The sequence below is a fragment of the Trachinotus anak genome, unplaced genomic scaffold (genome assembly GCF_046630095.1).
Source record: "Trachinotus anak isolate AG129_WGS33_773 ecotype Australia unplaced genomic scaffold, CSIRO_AGI_Tana_v1 ptg000028l, whole genome shotgun sequence".
In the NCBI taxonomy this organism is placed as follows: Eukaryota; Metazoa; Chordata; class Actinopteri; order Carangiformes; family Carangidae; genus Trachinotus; species Trachinotus anak.
Window position 1 is genome coordinate 2,383,985 of NW_027273879.1, and position 18,935 is coordinate 2,402,919.

The 18,935-nt window shown below is 42.0% G+C and overlaps 1 protein-coding gene across 3 annotated transcripts; it reads left to right on the plus strand.

Moving 5' to 3' along the window:
• The first annotated feature begins 4 nt into the window (after window positions 1-4).
• cunh2orf42 (chromosome unknown C2orf42 homolog) lies at window positions 5-6,942 on the plus strand. Of its 3 annotated transcripts, none has more exons than XM_071466228.1 (9): window positions 5-948; window positions 2,127-3,283; window positions 3,448-3,567; window positions 3,726-3,836; window positions 4,495-4,599; window positions 4,781-4,888; window positions 5,392-5,492; window positions 5,981-6,143; window positions 6,216-6,942. In XM_071466228.1, exons 1-9 carry the CDS (start codon window positions 707-709, stop codon window positions 6,449-6,451), a joined length of 2,343 nt encoding a protein of 780 aa, XP_071322329.1. In that variant the 5' UTR covers window positions 5-706; the 3' UTR covers window positions 6,452-6,942. The 3 variants fall into 3 exon arrangements, with proteins under 3 accessions (XP_071322329.1, XP_071322330.1, XP_071322331.1); XM_071466229.1 differs by having other exon boundaries at window positions 6,231-6,942; XM_071466230.1 differs by lacking the exon at window positions 3,726-3,836.
• The last annotated feature ends 11,993 nt before the right edge of the window (window positions 6,943-18,935 follow it).

Below are 18,935 nucleotides of genomic sequence, written 5' to 3' on the forward strand. Positions count from 1 at the left end.
ACTCTGAAAGATGCCTAGTAGCTTCAGGTTTTGAGTAGAGGGAAAATTGTTTATTAGTACATATTATTCTAATGGTTATTTACTGGATTTGTGGATAATTTGGTCTATGAAAGTTTCTGGAGGCTCAGGCTGATGTCTTCAGATGTCTTGTTTTGTCTGACCAAAAACCCAAAGATACTCAGTTTCTTCTCACATAATCAGAACATTTAGTTTGAAAAATGACCAAAGTTATAAATATAGATTATGCAAACAGTGGCAGATTTTGCAGTGACATTATTTTAGTTGGACTTGAGTTAGATATAGGATTAAAAAGTAATTTGGCCACTAAATGTTAGAGGGCTGCAGTTTAGACTGAGGGGGATTTGTCAGTATGAGGAGTGAAGAGCTGACCATGCAAGTGAAGAAAGTAAGAGATTTAAAAGGTTAAACAACAAACACAAGGAGTGTAACCTCTGACCCTGGACGGAAACTCATGTCCACAATGTGATAATCTGGAGTCAAAATACAGGCAACTCGCACAACCGGAAACGTTTCAACTGTCTCTAAATTATTTCTATACGGTTTCAAATTAGCATTTTCTCTCATCTTCTTCATTGTGAAGAACTTTATTTGACTTTCTTTAAGCTGGAAACTTAAATTTTCGTTGTTTCGACACGATTTCCGTAAACTCAAGCGTCGGTTTACGCTCATGTGAACTACAGCTCCCATGATTCCCCGCCCCGAGAGCGCCAGAGAGCCCGCCCCCCCGCCCCCACCCTTTTTCTTCTTCTTCTTCTTCTTCTGTTATTTTTTTTTTTTTTTAGTTTCTCACGTGATCGTCCTCGACCAATGGGGAGTGTCGTTACAGGCGCAATGCGGCTGTCGGGATGTAAGGAGCAATGGCGACGGTCGAGGCGGCGTTGGAGGCCAGAGTCGAGCTGGGTTTGACCAAACAGAAGCGGATCACAGGTAGCTGCAACATTTGATCTAAAACACACACAGAAAGATCATGAGGGAGCCAAGTGTGGCCTCACAGCGAGGAGGGGCGGCGCGGAAAACAGATACACGTCCTTTCAATTCAGCCAAATTGTCAGCAAAACTTAATAAAGCAGCGGGGTGTTAATTAAAGTTTAATAATATAATAATAAGTTAAATATATTTTGATTTTTTTATATTTTGAACTTCAACTTTATTGTTATTCCCACTGGAGATTAGGTCTGCAGGCTTGCATTCACACACAGGCTCAGTGTACATTGATGACAAGCAATAAAGAAATGGAATATACAGGATATACAACAGTACTTTAGTAAAGTACAGTGTTTCAGATTGAAATTTTGTGCTTGTACTAAATATTTTTAAAATAAATGTTGAACATACAAAACATAAGATCAGTGTCTAAACTATGATTATTTTATTTTGGCTATAAAAAATTTTAAAAAATGTGAAATTTGTGAAAATGGCTTAAAAGTTGAATGTTCGGATGTTTTATTTTATTTACTTTTTTTTTTTTTTGGAGTAACAGTTGCAAATCCTCAAAATATTCAGTTTATTATCATTTATGACAAAGGAAAGCATCAATTATTTAATCATCTAAATAATTCATTTTTTGTCGATTGACTAATGGATGCAACTCTGTAGATAAAATTAAATTAAATTCACTCTATCCTGACCCACTACAGTATTAAAGACCATTGATATGTTAGTGCATTAATAATAATAATTATATAAAAATATAATAATACTGTAACATGAGAGTGGCCTTTCTGCAAAATTAGTACTTTAACCTTTGATAGTTTAAGTCACTTGTGTGTATATTTATATATATATATATATATATATATATATATATATATATATATATATATATATATAGTGCAGGTGTGTCAGTCTCTGTTACATTAAATGATCCATCCAGTGTTCAGTGGCTACAGAATAATAATGGCACATCTTAAAAATGTGATCGCTTGTGGGTCTTTGTTTTTTGGTCCGTTTAAAAACTCCTTACACCAAAACATAAAATCATCCACATCAGACTCATTTTCATGTGTAAGTCTGACAGTGACAGAGTCAACAGTGACTTTCCAGTCGTTCCTGTTATCAGAAGTTCTTCTCATGATGTTTATGGTTCCTTCTCCCTCTTTGCCAAGGCTTGAATCCCGTCACTTCCAGCTAATCTCAGAGTGGCAGAGTCCCACAATGGAGACTGAGGTGACAGTGTCCTCCTCACCGGGTGTGGTCTCATCCTCCGCTCCACAGACCTCCCCCGCTCAGGCCAACCTGGCAGCAAAACAGCGAGACGGCAGGAAGACCACATCCACGACTCCCGCCTTTCTCTCCAACCTGGGGAGGGCCACCCTGAGGGGCATTCGCAAGTGTCCTCAGTGTGGCGTCTACAACGGCACCCGTGGGCTCAGCTGCAAGAACAAAGCCTGTGGGGTGTCGCTCAGAAATGCCTCAGCAGGGGGCAGAAAGGGCAAGAAATGTGCCGTGGAGGTGGTGAAAGTGATAATAGACAGTGAGGAGAGAGGTGGGAAAGAGCGGGAGGGGGGAGGGGTCCTGGGCGACGGTGGCTCCGGCGGAGGAGTCCAGGTGTTTTCAGTGTGTCACAGAGGAAGAGGAGCCACAGCCACGCAGCTAGGCTTTGTCGAGCTGGTCCCCACCGACACCGCCATAGCGACTGGTGACGGCGCCACCCTGCTAACTCGGATCAACCTGGGCCGCTGCTTTTTGCCTTCTTGCAGACAGGGTCAGAGGTCAAATCAGGGCGAGGCAGAATCAGCCACGGCCAGTTCCAAACAGTCTTCCGACACCCTCTGCACCCACATCAAGCAAGCCATCGAGTGCCAGAGCCGTGCAACGCCGCTGACCTTAAAGAGCTCTGTCCTGGAGGGTTTGCAGGCCTCCATTCAGGCCAGGGAGGAGCTGTGGAGGCTGGCCACCGAGTCTCCAGGACCCCTGGTGCAGCGCGTTTCAAAAGACACCCTGGTGGTGAAGTGCCACACGGATTCGCACCATCCTCTGGGCCTGCTGCATCTCACTGTGGGTGCAGGTGGACTGTCGGAGGCCCCAAAGAACGAGAGGAGGGGAAGGGAGACGCAGCAGCACAGCATTTTTCACTGTGCCTGCCAGGTGAGCAGCGGCAGGAGAAACAAACCTGGTGCTGATGGAGCCACCAGCTTTCATCCACCTCCCAGCTCGGCCACACCACAGCCCTGCCTTCACTTCTACGCCTGTGTGTGTGCCTTCGCCAGCGATGAGAAACTGGCTTCAGAGTTTGCTGCTTTCATCAACTACACCCCCAGTGGTACAGTACAGTCACTTTTAACCTGATTTAAAACAATAGTTTGACATTTTTAGGAATATTAGTGATCTTATTAGAGACCACTGCTCCTATAATCATATTTCCCAAAACGTCAAACTGTTCCTTTAATGCATTACTTGTGTCGTTCTCCATGTTTTTCCTGTCAGATGTGCAGCAGAGTGCTTCCAGCAGAGTCACTGGTCCTGATGAGAAGCCTCTGCAGCGAGCGGAACCAGTCAACTCTCATCATAAAGCCAAGAGACTTCGCCTGGATGAATCTCTCTCTGGTGGTTTCATCATAATAACCTCCTGCAGGATTTCTCGCTCATTAACGCAGAACGATTCTGCACAGCGCGTTTGTCTGAATCTTCCATCGTCCTTCCTTCTCTCTCTTGTCTTATCTTTTCCCAACCTGTCGTTCTTTTCATCTTCTGCCTCTCTGTAGCCCCCTCAGTGGCCTCTGCCTCTGGGGTGGGGAAAGAGGGAGTGTCGGCCTCCGGCCTGAGGAAAGCTGGTCAGAGGAAAACCCCTGGTGCTGGTGGGCTGAAGGCTCCAGGTGCTGCCTCCCTCCCCGCCTGTCCCACTACTGAGCCCACTCCCTCTCTTGGCCTCTCATCTTTCTGCTAAATCTCTCTGTCTGTCACAGAGCCTCACATCATCTTAGACATCTGCCTCTGTCTTTATCATTCTTCTGTCTAATCCTGCAGCGCTAATCCTGATCCACTGTTGAAAAGCACAGGGTCACACTGGGGTGGACACATACAGCAGTTTTTAACATTCAATTTAAAAACATTGATTTCAGGCCTTTAAAGGTTTGAACAAGTCTTAAATATTTTTTCTACCCTCTGCAGGCCTGATATGAAATTAATACATATATATATATATTTTTTTTAATATGTTAATCCTTCAATTTATTTATCCATCCATGTTCTACTGCTCATCCAGGTTCAGGTTGTGCCTAATGATTAATTAATGATATTATTAGGAGTCATTAATGAATAATGTTAATAAATAAGTCTAAGTCGAATCTTGTCTGCTGGTGTCAGTGACTTCTTTCATACTCCAGCTCGCATGAACGTGAAACAGGTGTTAAATTGCATCTGTGTGGTTTTAAAAAGAACATTTCCAGGCCTTTAAAGGAATGTTGACAGTTCAACAGGTAAACAGGGAATAATGAATGAGAGTGTGTTGTGCTGTTTGTTTCTAAATCTCAGGGAGCACCCAGGCTGTGGACGAGTGCACTGTGACGCTGGGTTTCCATCAGTGGCTGGCCAGTGTCACGGAGAGGATCCACCAGACGATGCACTACCAGTTCGATGGTAAAGCCGAAGCACATTTATCAGGCTGTCAGAAGATAAATCACTTCGCCATATATTTCACAGAGCAGAAGGTTTAGTAAAGGAAGACACTCAAACCTGTTCATCTCTGCAGAAAGTCTGGCTCTGGTTGCTTGTTGCACACAGTAAAATGTTGTGGTTGTTGTCTGTGTTTATCCACCAGGGAAACCACAGCCTCTGGTTTACCACGTTCCTCAGGAGTTCTTCAACGCGCTGCAGCATCGCCTGTCGCTCGGATCGAAGAAGAGGAGGCTGCCAAATTTCACAACAGGTGGGAGAGCGAACTCGCTAAATCATGTCCAACAGAATTTTTAATTAGACGTCATTAGTTTGGCAATTTCTTATCCCACGTGTGTTGTTGGAAATCTAGAGCTTCTAGTGCTTGTGTTAAATCCGACTCATATCTCGGCTGAACACAGCTCCCACACATTTACACAAGTACTGCACTTAAGTAAAATTTTGAGGTACTTACACTTGTGCCTTTATTTGCATTTTATGTTACTTTATAATTCTGCTCCACCACATTTGTTTGATAGCTTCAGTAATCTTTTTTAGTAACTAAAAACATATCATAAAGATCGCTGTTTAGCTGTTTCACACTGTTGTGTTGGTGCTTTAACTTAAGAACAGGATCTGAATTCTGCCTCCAAACAAATCCACAGCCTCCAAACAAATCCACAGTATGTAAATATATATGGACTGACTCTCTCTCTCTCTCTCTCTCTCTCTCTCTCTCTCTCTCTCTCTCTCTCTCTCTCTCTCTCTCTCTCTCAGCGTTTGTGAGAAATGATGGACTTCCTTTCGGCTCTTTCTCCAAGTACACCTGGCACATCACCAATCTCATGCAGGTCAAACGCATCTTTGACACTCCGGAGGTAAACTCTCTCCCTGTCGGTTTTATGTGTGGGTCCAAAAAAATCCCATTTTGGTGCCTTTAACTTTCACAGTCAAACTGAACCTTGTCCTCTGACTGTCCCGCTGCTGAAACCCAGAGTCGATGAATACATTTACATTTATCTAAGTTGCCTTCAGATGTTTCTGTGCACTCTGCTGCTGCAGACTTTGTTGCCCTGGGTTTTGGCTCTCAGACAACATGTGTGAGTCCGCTTGTCCATGTCCAGTTTGGAGGCTGCAGTTTGTGATGCTGTTGAATTTCATTGCAATATATAGTTTTTTCCATCTTATTTATATCAATGAGTGGAGGCTAAATGACACGTATCTGCTGCCACGGGAATGAATAAGCAGGTGTACAGGTGTTCCTAATAAAGTGCTCAGTGAGTGTTAATACTGTATGTGCGCTGTAGAAACCTATGGTCTTCTTACCTCTTTGTCTCTCTCTCTCCCCCTCATGTCTGCCCCCCAGTTGCCTCTGGAGGTCTCTCAGAGTTTTGTAAAAAACGTTGACGGCTCTTACTCACGTTTCCACTGTCCCGAGCCGCCGCCTGCACCAGAATTACCAGAGGGGCACAGGGCAGATCGGCCACAGGCCATACGACCCATGGAGCTCCGCACCTACCTCAAAGTCGGTGAGTGACTGTTTCCAGCCGTGAAGTCGCTCTGCAGAGCCGCACGTATTTACGCTGCTGTTTCCCGGCCAGGACCGGGCACGGCAGACCAGAAGGAGGCCAGTCCGTTTGTGATCGAGTGGATCCCGGACGTTCTCCCCCGCTGTCAGATGGGAGAGCTCAGGATCAGCTTCGAGTTTGGCCACCAGCAGAGCGGTCAGCCGGAGCACTGTGAGAAAGTGAGCGCGGCAGAGAAAGGGGGTCGTAACAAGTCGGACCCCACCCAGCCCAAACACACAAAGGTTGAAATCCTTCAGGTGGTGGTCTGATGGTCCTCCAGTGTCTTCCTTATCATGGAGCATCGATTTTAACTCTGATATGGATCAATACTCCTCATTGACACATGCAGTATGTGACTTACCCATTTATCCATGTTATATTATGCAAGGTATGGATAATCAATAGCCACTGATATACTGTGTACTGATCAGTATTTTTAGACAGTCTTGTTTGTTGTGGAGTGCTCATATTTATGCCTTTTCCTTAATACTAAATATGCACATTCGCACAGTAGAGGGAGGATGTATATTTTTGCAAAATATATATTTTTATAGTTATTGAACAAAACATATTTGTCTGAGACAGATCGTTCAACCACTTAAGAGCAATTTAAAAACAGTAAATCATGAAATAGACGTTGCCACTGACTCCATTTCCTAACTTTTCCCAAAGGTGTGTGTTTGAACTTTCAGAGAAAGTTTTTCTTTGTCCTGTTTGTTTTGCAGTGTAAGCAAAATAAACCACATTTAATGGATAAAAATGTCTCTTTACTGTGCAGTGGTGCAAAGTGTATTGAGTGTTTTCATTTAATGCTGCTTTATACTTCTACTCTGCTCTGTTTCAGAGGCAAGTATTTATATTTTTACTCCACTACATTACTTTAAAGATAAACATTCAATCAAAAAAATACATGTTAAGCTTATAAAACACAATACACGGTCATCTGAGCCCTTACAAAGAACAGTGCAGTGGGGGATCCCCGTCATGTTTCATATGTCAACAGCAGTTCCATCAAACAGACGTTTTCCCTCTGAACTTCTCAGATGATTTCATATTAAAGGTCCCACACAGTCTAAAGGTAGATGTACATGTGTTTGTGATTTTAAAGCAGGTCTAGGTTCTATATTAATACTGTGAAAGTATCAAAGCCTCAGTCCACAGAGAAATGCACACAGCCTGTATTCAGAAACTGAGCCTTAAAACCAGCCATCAGGACTTCTGGAACTTTGTGATGTCACAACAAAGCAGTCACCGGTCTCAGACATGTCCCAATCCTGCCCAACTGGACGCACCATCCAACCTTGGAGGATTTGGTTTCTCTGAGTGTTTACCTCAAATCTGCTATATTTTTATTCAATCACTCAGCAAACAGTCAGCCAATCAGAAGAGAAGCTCAGATCCTCTCTCCTGATTGGCTCACTGACCTGTTGTTACTAGAGCTCCAGAGAGAAGCCTGAGAGAGGAGATGTAAAACTACACTGAGATGGTTTTTGGTTCTTAAAACCACAAATATATTTTCTTATGGAGATCAACACTTCAGATAAAACACTGGAAAAGTGTAAAATGATTCAATATTTTGCAAAAAAGCAAAGATTTTATCAAAAATAGTTTAACAGACATTTCCAATAAACCAAACAACTTATTTGAGTGTTGGTTTTCAGTTGGTTTTGTCCATCACAAAATAAAAAAAATGAGTTGTGAATGAGCCCTGTAGATATTAACCAGGCACTGTGCAGGAAAATTAATTATATGATATCTTAGTGCAAACTGAATAAATCTGATGATCCCAACTCATCGAGTAAAACATGAGGAAATCTTGTAGATGAGACATTTGGAAATACTCAATGTGACCAGCAGGTGGAGGCATAAGCCTGCCTTCGCTGACAGGGGACGGGCCCAGCAAAGCTTTTCAAGCAAACACAAGTGGAGGAAGTGGAATATCTGAAAGGACCATGGAAACTGCCTTTACTTTGAGAAAATCAGTGTAACCAGGGTATCGTTGCGCTCTGCTTCTGTGTCACAAAATGTTCTAATATGGAAGAAAATGAGGTGTATAACTGCATTTCATAATTTGGCTGGATCTGTCCTTCTGCCTTCTGGGCATCACAAAGCAGGAATTACACACTCGCTGTGAGATATCACATCACTGGAAACATCGCACACGCTTCCAAAATGTGTCCAAATGTTCATGAATTAATTAAGATTACAAGTTAATGCCGTGAGAACATCACGCCAAATTAAACGCAATGCTCAGAATAGCAGCTTGCACACTGTGTATCTACATCAGGGGTGTAGGCGTATGAAAACAGTGCCAGCCCCCGGCCCTCGTTCCTCCCTCACAGGCCCCCAGGACATCAGTGTGAGTACAGCCTCTGCCTGCACAGGGGGGCTCGGCTGCCAGACAGCTCTGAGCCACACATTTAGCTGTTTATGTAGTCTGTCAGTCACGGCGACGGGAGATGCATCAATCCTCTCCTGGAAGGAATAGCAAGCACATTTTGACAGGGAGACTTCCTCTGTCGCCTGAGAGATGTGTTATAGACAGAGACAGCAGAGGCCTGGGAGGGAAGGAGGGGGAGGAAGGTGAGGAGGGAGGGGCGAGTAAAGAGAGAGTAAAAAAATGTGGATATTGATTTAACAACCTTGCCAGATCAGAGCGTGATACAAAGGTTATTAAAGGGCAGCCCTGTCTCTTAGAAATTACCTTTCTATACAAAAAAGCTGCAACACCGAGGAAACATAACGACTGGCTGGATTATATCCAGGTTACATACTTTTTGAATGAATGAACAGCAGGAGGAGGTTTGGGTGGGTGGCAGGTGTACAGAGCATGACTGTCACACCAGAGGCCGGGTTCACGTCAACGTTAAATTCATACAGGTTATTTCTACCATCCACTCCTGTCTCATAACCGTCTGCCAATCACTGCTCTTTAGAGGAACAGTTTTACTCCGACAGCAGAGGTTAACTGAGCAACACGGCCAAAAATACAGCAGCGATATTCTTCCATTTTGAACTCTAACCACTAAAAGAAGACAACTTCGCTCTACGTATGAACTCATGGGTCAAAGTTTGCCATTCGCCGAATTCAAACATTTACTTTGGTGAATCCACTAAATGCTGGTGATGGCGAAGTGAAGCGTCACGAAGCAGCGAAGCTTTCAACACAGTTAAATCGAAAAACCGCTCATTACTGGAAGCTTTTCTAATCAGAGCTGGACGGGGACCTCTGCTGGTCAAAGTTAGGAAAAAACGCTGTGATGCAAAATGTTTCACAACCGACCAACACATGAATCTCCCTGGAGCAAAAATGAATTCATTCATGGATGAATACATGAATGAATTACACAATAAACAATAAAGAAACATTTTGCATTGTGGATTTGGACATTTTTGCTCTTTGTAAACAAGTAAAACTCCTGAATGGAAGAAGTAGATAAATGCAGGTGCATGCACGTACACAATGTACTGTAGGTCTCATAGGCAAAGCTTATGGAGGTTGCATTAAGATGAATAATGCAAGTGTTGTGTAGAATTACTGGGGCTTGGGGCAGAGGGTCTGGGGCTTAACTCAGCACTCCACAATACATCTCAACAACCCACAAAGGTGCGCCGTGTTTCGCACATTTTTAAACCTTTAAATCAGATTTGGTCACATGACTTTGACAGAATGACTCAAGCCTTGATACAAGGCTTCACTGAACACAGATTCATTTTTTTTACTCAAGCCTCGAAGCTTCGGTGTCACAGGAACATCACGACTAAATGCTGATGTCAGGGTCTACAGTCGTGTGAACATCTGTAATGTTTACCATGTTCAACATCTTACTTTAGCGTGTTAGCAAATGAGTACTCAACACAGAGTAAAGCTAAGGCTGATGGGAATAACGTCCTCAGTTTTGTGGGAACGGTAATAGACAATTAAAATTCTGACCTGAGGATGGCGCTGGGCGATCAAACTAAAGTTGTTACGGTTCATCCCAAGAGGAGCATGAATGTCTGTACCAAGGGTCACGGCAACTCATCCAACTGTTTTACATATTTAACTCAACTTCAGCCTCATGGTGGCGCTCGTGGAAAAGTCAGTAGGATTCATGGACCATGAATATCTCCATGAAAATTCATGGAAACGCATCAAATGTTTTCTGAGAAATTTCCGTTCAAAGTGGTGAACTAATGTTTCAGTCCCTGGAGCTGTTCTGCTTGTAAGGCAGGAGAAATAAAGACAGAAAAACAAAATTTAAGTTTAGGCAGTTCTCACAACCACATGTCAAGTGGAACGTGATGAAGTACATGGCCGAGGACGCTCTGTCTTTCTCTGTTATTATATGATTGAGTGAGTGGAAGCAGCCAAGATACAGCCGGCTATGACGGCACATCTGTCAACACCAGACGACAGACACGCACTGAGTCGACAGCTCTCTCTCCGAGCTCTGTCATTCCACATTATCTGCACAGAAAATATTCTGCGAGTTCACTCAGTGTCCAACAGTTTATAAACTACATCATGCAGGTTCTGACTAACTGCACCTTTCACTGTCCAGGTCGAGTTCCAGCATATTTAAGAGCTGAGAGCAGGTTACATCATCTGGAAACGACCCACTGCAGATGTTTTATTTCACATACGACATTCTCCGGCTATGGTCCATTAATCAGAACTAGCGTGTGTTCATTAATCTGCTGTGTACCTCTAATGTCATAATGGTTTCAGGATAATGCACATTACAATAAATACTCTGAGTGATATTTATTCCTATAAACATGTTGGTTTCAACAATGTTATTAGACTGTCGTCAGTCGATAAATTAGTCACTTTTAAAGATTTTGGCACTGCACAATGAGTAGTTACCTTATGGCTTCGGTTTTCACTGTGTCACTGGACTCAGCTTGACAAAACATTGTAACATCTTTCACCCTATTATTTTGGTTTTATAGCTCCCAGCTTTACAGTTTTGGTTCAATCTCACCACTGTCATAGCTTCATTTTTGGCCACAGCTGGCAGCTGCTCAGCACCAAACAGCAGACACACAGTTTTAAACCAGCTGGTGAATATATAGAGGGACATTCAGCAGCTAAAACAGAGCAAGTAGAAGACGTTCCCACTCAGTCTAAAGGTAGATGTCCATGTGTTTGTGATTATAAAGCAGGTCTAGGTTCTATATTAACACTGTGAAAGTATCAAAGCCTCAGTCCACAGAGAAATGCACACAGCCTGTATTCAGAAACTGAGCCTTAAAACCAGCCATCAGGACTTCTGGAACTTTGTGATGTCACAACAAAGCAGTCACTGCTCTCAGCCACACCTTCAAGCCCCGCCCACCTGGACCCACCATTCGACCTTCCAGGATTTGGTTTCTATGAATCTTTACCTGAAATCTGCTATATTTTTATTCAATCACTCAGAAAACAGTCAGCCAATCAGAACCCACCTTCTGACCTGTTGTTACTAGAGCTCCAGAGAGAAGCCTGAGAGAGGAGATGTAAAACTACACTGAGATGGTTTTTGGTTCTGCAAATAAATCCTCTTTATTATAGGACATCAACACTTCAAATAGTGCACAACTTCAAAAGTGTAAAATATGACTCCATATGCAGGCTGCTGTTCATTGCTTTCATCATAATCAACTTAAAATGTGATGCTATTTAAAAAAAAAAGGCTAAAATCAAATGCACCGTCTTACAGGTTGAACGAGACCATGTCTCTACAGTCTTGCTGGCAGCACTGTGACGCTGCACTTAGCCACAGTGGTGCTTTGTACTGGAGCAAAAGTCAGGGGATCATCAAAGTCATTAGGATTCATCCTCTGAGGATCATACCATCCCTAGAGCTATTCTACTAGTGCGGCTTAAAACATTCAAGTGTATTGAATTTGGATTGAGGGCCAGACTGCATTAAGGTAAAGATCAATAAAGTGCATAAATATCAGGTGTGGTCTGTCTCTCTGGCAAACAAAAGAAGCTTATGTCATTGTCTCTTCCCTGAAACACATCTGTGTGTGGAAATCATCCTCATGCAAAACAACCAATCCCTTAAAAATGTTTTCCATATACAAATAAACTGAATGAGGACAACCATAATTTTGTTGTGCACATGGAAAGGCCTACCACCATCATGTAATTTACTTAAATACAAAAACTAAAATAAAAAAAGAGGGCACGTTTTACATTGAACAAAAACAACTTTTCTTACTTTTGGAGAAGGTTGAAACAAGATAGCTCAGAACAACAGAATGAAAATGGAAAATATCGCTCATACGTGTAAATAATGTCATTTTGACCCGTTTGGAGAGTCATATAGCCTATTGGAGTTTGACTATAAATGCAGACAGTACTCATAAAAATCAATTCTTACTTCCACTTTGGTGGTTTGTGGATGCAGTGACCTTGGACATAGAGTTACTGTAAATGTCTGAGTCCATCAGCTGCGTAATAATGAGGTCAGGAAGGTGTCTACAGTCTGCACGCAATCAGCACTGCGCTTTGTGTCTTTGTATGTGAGCAAAAGCTAAAACATTAAAAACCTTGAGGAAACGCCGATCATCAGCTACAGAGGTCAGCGTTTTCTGGGCCAAATGAACAAGGCAAAACACATTATCTGAGCCTGCCTGCCAGAGTCGCATGTATTAGATATGCATACTCAGTGCACCTGCGTGCAACAACACACGCACTAATCTGATGTTGTGCCCTTCGCTGTAAGACAAAAGGGAAATAGACCTGCCAACAAGTAGTCTACCTGCCAACTGGAGGAGGCGGAGGCAGACTGACGGGACTTGTCAACACACCCGAGATGACTGACGACAAACCGTGACAGGCAACATTTCTGCAGCCTCCATACAAACTCCCCTCAGCCTGCCTCAACAGAAAGTCATTAACTCGCGGCCGGGGCTGAGGCAGGACCGGACAGAGAGTCAGTCACATCTTAGACTTGGAGCCAGGACAGACCACTTACCCAGCGGCCTCTGAGCTCTGCCTGTCAATCCAGGAGTCAGTCAACCAAATCCAACGCCCATCCCCTGACAATCCACATCTCAATCCTCCACTGTTCCTCATGATTTCCACTGAATACACAACAACCGGTACTGACTCATGTTAGGAGGAGAACATCAGCCCTGAGTAACGGATGAATGTGTCTTGTATTGTGTCAGTCTCTTGTGCAACAGACCCTCAACCAAAATGAGGTGTTCAGTAAAGGTATATCTTTTAAAAAATGTAATTCAATTTAATTTCATTACCCAAAAGAATTAATTATTTTGGGCTAAAATAAAAAGTTGAAAAGAAAGGAAAAAAAAAAAACAGGTATATGTCAATCTCAATCATGCTACTTGAAGAAGAGGAGGGGTTGATTCAATGAAATATGTTTTTGTTGGTGGAATCCCCCCAAATGGTACAAAAAGTTGCCTAAACTGAAATTTTAAATAACAACCAGTCCAAAACTGTCAACAAATGTGTTTCTATCCATCTGTTTTTATGTGCATTCTCAATTTGAATAAAAAAAAAAAACCTTGAGTGCCAAGTCAACATATCCCAGAGAAGTTTGGCTGAGATGAAGTTTGTGCATGGACAAAAACGAAATGTGGGAAAAAATCTTGGCAAATCATGACGTACACGAAACGCGATTTAAATGTCCACATAAACTTCCACTGAAGAGATGAAAACATCGGACCCATGTGGAGTGACAGAACAGAAATGTTATATTTCCATCATGGTTTCCCACACTTTAGAGTTTTTTGCTTTTTTTAACTGGCACTTTTTAAATTCAATTGTCTTGTAGCGTCCTCTTCTTCTGCTGTGGTTTAATGGTTTAACGCCACAGTTTATTTTGGTGCATCAACAGTATCAACAGTAGTGGATGGAAATGCACTATAGTCTGATTTGCATTTTCTTTTGCTGATATTGTGGAAATTTGATTAAATTTGCACCACATTTGGATGCAGACTTGTGTGACTAAGCAGACATTCAGACAGGAACAGCCTCAAGAGGGTTTGTTGGTGGGGTTGTGTAATCTAAGGTACTGGTCAGACAAAGACTGCACTTCCGCATTGGCTTCATTTTTCAGACCCGGAGTCTACGTCCATTTTAATAAACAGTCTATGATTTAAAGGCTCGTCAGATAGCAAAGCACTGACAGACAGGATGTAACTGGTCTGGAAAGTTATCACCAGGGCACAGTGGCATCTATTTTATCTTTTCATCATGATGATTGCGAGGTGCACAGGAGGAATACGATGTGTTCTTGCATGTATTTGACTGGCCAGCGCAGTGCCTTGCAGGATGATGTTGTATTGCAGCCAAAGTTGAGCCTGTTTGAACTTTTTTGCTGAATGTGTTTTTTGGCCAGAGCTCCGTGCATTGGCACCTTCGCTGCCCTGCAAGAAATAAAATGAGAGGTACGCATTCTTTTTACAGTCGCTTTTGATGCAGCCAAACAGTATTTGACCTGAAAAATGAAAGACACAATTTGAATCAGAAACGCTGAGTTCCATCAAGATTTGGATTTTGTGGAACCCAGCTTCCACATTTCACCCACTGAATTATCTAGTTTGCCTTAGAAAGCATTTTGCATCATGTAAACACATCCTTTCTTCTTTTATCTCATGTGCATCCCCCCACTTCACATCTCTCTCTCCCTCCCTTCCTTCTAACTGCTGTCTGATTGTTGGGCTGAGAGAAGTCATCATCAGATCCATCAGTGCAGAGTCATTGCCTGAGGAAACACAGGCCAATTATGGCCATAAATAATAATGGGAGCGTGCATCTGGCATGATGACTGATGGGCCTCTCTCACAGCTCATTTACATGGCTTTTGTGTGGCCATCAGCAACTTTGCTCCAGTGTAATGCTCCGCAAATGAGCCTTTCAGGGAATATTGTATGATTCAAGGGTAGAGGTGGGATGGCAAGGACCAAACATGTGGACTGGAAACAAACGGGGGGAGGAAAAAGAGGTATTTATTGTCCCTGTGCACATGTTGCCATGCGTGCACAGATTTCCTGTGTGTGTTCATGAGCAGGTTTGTGGCTTGTCTGTGCATGTGGGTCAGACAAAGAGAAGTCCACGTTCATCCATCAGCATCAATTACGGTGACATGGAGGGAGACTGGTTGTGTCTGTGTGGTCAGGTAACAAACCAACCACCTCCCACACTTGAACACACACACTGCAGATACTTTACATGCGCCTGTCAGACACCTGTCCTCGTCTCCTGCCCCCTCAGTGCCATTTTATAAAGAGCTAGGTTACTTCAAAACAGAGATCGCGGTCAGTTTTTAGTTTCTCATCGTAGGTGTCGGCGGCTTTCGGAGAATCCTTTGGGTCGGTGGCAGCCTGGAGCCAGAGAACAAAAGGCTGCAGCACGCTGACGTGTGTCCCGGGAGCTGATAAGCCTGGTTGTTAATGGTGTTAGGGTAGATTTCATTACCCCCTCCAGACTGCTCTCATTAAATAAACATCCTCCTGTCACATCCCTCACCCTGCGAGTAGAGGTGTAACCGAGGCGGGAGGGGTGGGGGGAGAAGAGGTATGAGGGAGACAGACAATAAAGTGGATTGTTAATGAAAAACTTGTCAGTCAGAGTCAAAGCTGTTGCTAAACTTTGGTTAGCGTCCTTGTAGAACAGCTACTGTGCTAATGTGGCTGCAGGACAGCACTAAAGGTGTCGGTCTGTTGGTCCAGACTGAAATATCTGTCGGAGGGATTGCTGTCATAATTTTTATTGACCCCAAAGGATGAATTGTATTGACTTTTATGATTTGCTGACCTTTCGTCTAGTGCCTCCTGCAGCTTAACATCTTATAGTTAAATGTCTCAACAACTATTGGATGGGTCGTCACAAACATTCATGATCCCCAGAGGATGAATCCTAATGATGCTGGTGATCCTCTGACTTTTCATTTGCACCAGCTGATCAAACATTTTCACCTGTTGTGTGAAATATCTCGTCACCTACCAGATGGATGGGCACAAAATTCTGATTGGTTACCATTTCTGTCCAGAAATTCATGGTCCCCATAGGGTGATTCCTATAGACTTGTCTCCTGTCTATTACTTTGGTTTATGAAGAAATACCAGCAAAATGAAAGCTAATTAGCAAATATTAAAATGCTAAACACATTAGCATTAGCAAATTAGCATATTTACATCCAAATTTAGTCCAATTTTTAAACAGATTTTCAGGGAATTGGCAAAAGAAAATGCAAATGAATGCATGTTTTCCAAATTTAAATTTTTTTTAACTTTTGTTATATTTTACATTAAAAAATGTTTACATGAAATTAGTGCGCTCACAGAGCTGCTAACATGGCTAACTGCTCCTGTTTTGTTACCATCTGCAGCCACCACATGGTGATCTGAGAGAGCTGGTGCAGATATACACAGGTGCTACTGTATCATCCAGTCATTTACAGTGTTTCCACAGGTGTGTCACTCCCTGACCCTGACTCAGTTACCCATTTTACACTCCATCACCCCTTCAGACCGTGTTCTCTCTGGTTCCATTCTCTGTCTCTTTCTTCCATTAGTTTTTTCGACACTTTTCTTTGCGGCCGACCCGTCCTCACCCTGTCACCTGACCTCGTATGGACTCTCCTTTCTCCCTCTCCTCTCCTCTTCCCCTCCCTTGCTTCTTTCCTACGCTCTGCTTTGACAAATCTCTGCCATCACCCTCTCTTCATCTATCAGGGTGCTCTCATTGTTTTGACGTCTAGTTAATTCTCGGCTCATGATTTATCAAATTCTTATTACCGCTTGCTGAAAGCCTCATTCATTGTCCTGATGTATGGTAATGATAGTCCTGGTGTGGCTGCCTGAATCGCAACAAACCCACTCATTTTTCTTCTTCTTTCTCTTCTTCCTTCTCTCTCCTCCCTCCCTCTCTTCGTGACTGCTTTTCCTTTGCAAACTGTTGTCTTTTTACTTTGTCCTCATAGCTTGTCTCGTCTCATCTCCTAATAATGCACACAGGCTTTTGCATCTTTGCACATATACACACAGAGACATAGAAGTGTCTTCTTGGAAAATGCCTTTAGTGTAACCTATAATAAAAATTTCAAGCCCCTTAAAACAGTGTTGTTTACTACAAGACAACTTGTCAGTGAATTTAGGTAAATTAGAGCTTCTTTGGTCTATGTATTCATTAGTTGCTGACAGGTAGTTGTTGTTATTTAAAAAAAGACGTACTACAGATTTCTTGTCCAAAGTATTTGATAGAATTGTTGGTTGAGCTCTTACATTAAAACTTGTTTGTTTTTATACATAGGATTTTTTTTTAAATGACATACATTTAATCCTGCAGTGGTGGATGAAATATTCAGATATATTACATAAATAACATTACTAATACAACAATTTAAAAATACTTCATTACAAGAAAAAGTCCTGCATTCACAGTTTTATTTAAGTAGAAGTGCAGATGTACTATCAGGAAAACATTCTTTTTAACTATCAAAAGTAAACGTCACTATGAAGAAAGTGTCCCCTGTGACTGATTTATTATTATATTTGACATTTAACAAAGCAGTTCATATACTGTAAAAGTAGCAATACTACAGTTTAGAAATATTTTGTTATGACTGAAAACTCTGCATTTGATTTCTTCTCAAGTACAAAATCACAAGCATCAAAATATACTTAAAGTACAAAAAAATAATAATACTTGTGCAGAATGTTCTATTTCAGAGTCAAGTATATTATAATATTATATTGTAATTATTGATGCATCTGAGGTGACATACCCTGCTGGATACCATGTGAATTTCATCAAGAGATCAATAAAGTTGTATCCATAATAATATGCCATAATCTATTTATTGATTATGTTATGTTTTATTAATCTCAATCTTGAAAGCGACTTAAATTATGAATAAATCTTGTGGAGTAAACAGTGCATTATTTCCCTGTGAAATGTAGTAGGGTAGAAGTAGCTGCAGAAAATGGAAATACTCGAGTTAGCAAAGTAAGCACTTCAAAATTATAGCCTACTGAAATGCAGTACTTGAGTAAATGTACTTTCAACCATCATTTATATATAGTTCCCAACCTGGGGTTGTAAGACAAAATCAGAGGGACCATGAGATGGTGATGGGAGGTGGCAGTAGTGATATTATACCTCATGACTTTATTGTCCATCCTAAGCTCCAGTGTTGTTACAGTAAAGCACCAGATTTTTGATAAGATTAAGATTCTCTACAGAAATTGGATGTTACTTGCAGCAGCTGCCTGCTTCATGCTGCCAACAGTGAGCCTGCTTCGCTCTTCTCTTAGCCAACCACAAACCCAGTGGCAGCGTGCCTGGTACATCTCCTCACACATTTTTTAGGCTGCAGCTTAGGTATACCTCACAGTATAATGCAACCTAGTAAATCAGTGGTGAAGGAAGTATTCATATTCTTAAGTAAACATTGCAACACCACCCGATGCCACAAGTAAAATCCTGCATGAAAACATTAAATACATGAGTATTATCAACAAAATATACTTAAAGTATAAAAATACATGTCCCCCTTCTGCAGAAAAATGGACCTTGTGACTGTTGACCATGTGCAGGTCAGCGTCCAATAATAAATGGCCATTGACCTGAATGGATTTTTCTTGTAAATTCATACAAAATTGTGTGAATAACATGAAAAGAACCTTAATGTTAATTGATTTTGTAATTTCAAGTGTTTTTTATGTCTTACCTCAATTTGGGGATAATCATGCTTCAAATTTCCCATTATGCTTTGGGTGATGCAATCAGGAAGTATGGGCTAATGTCAG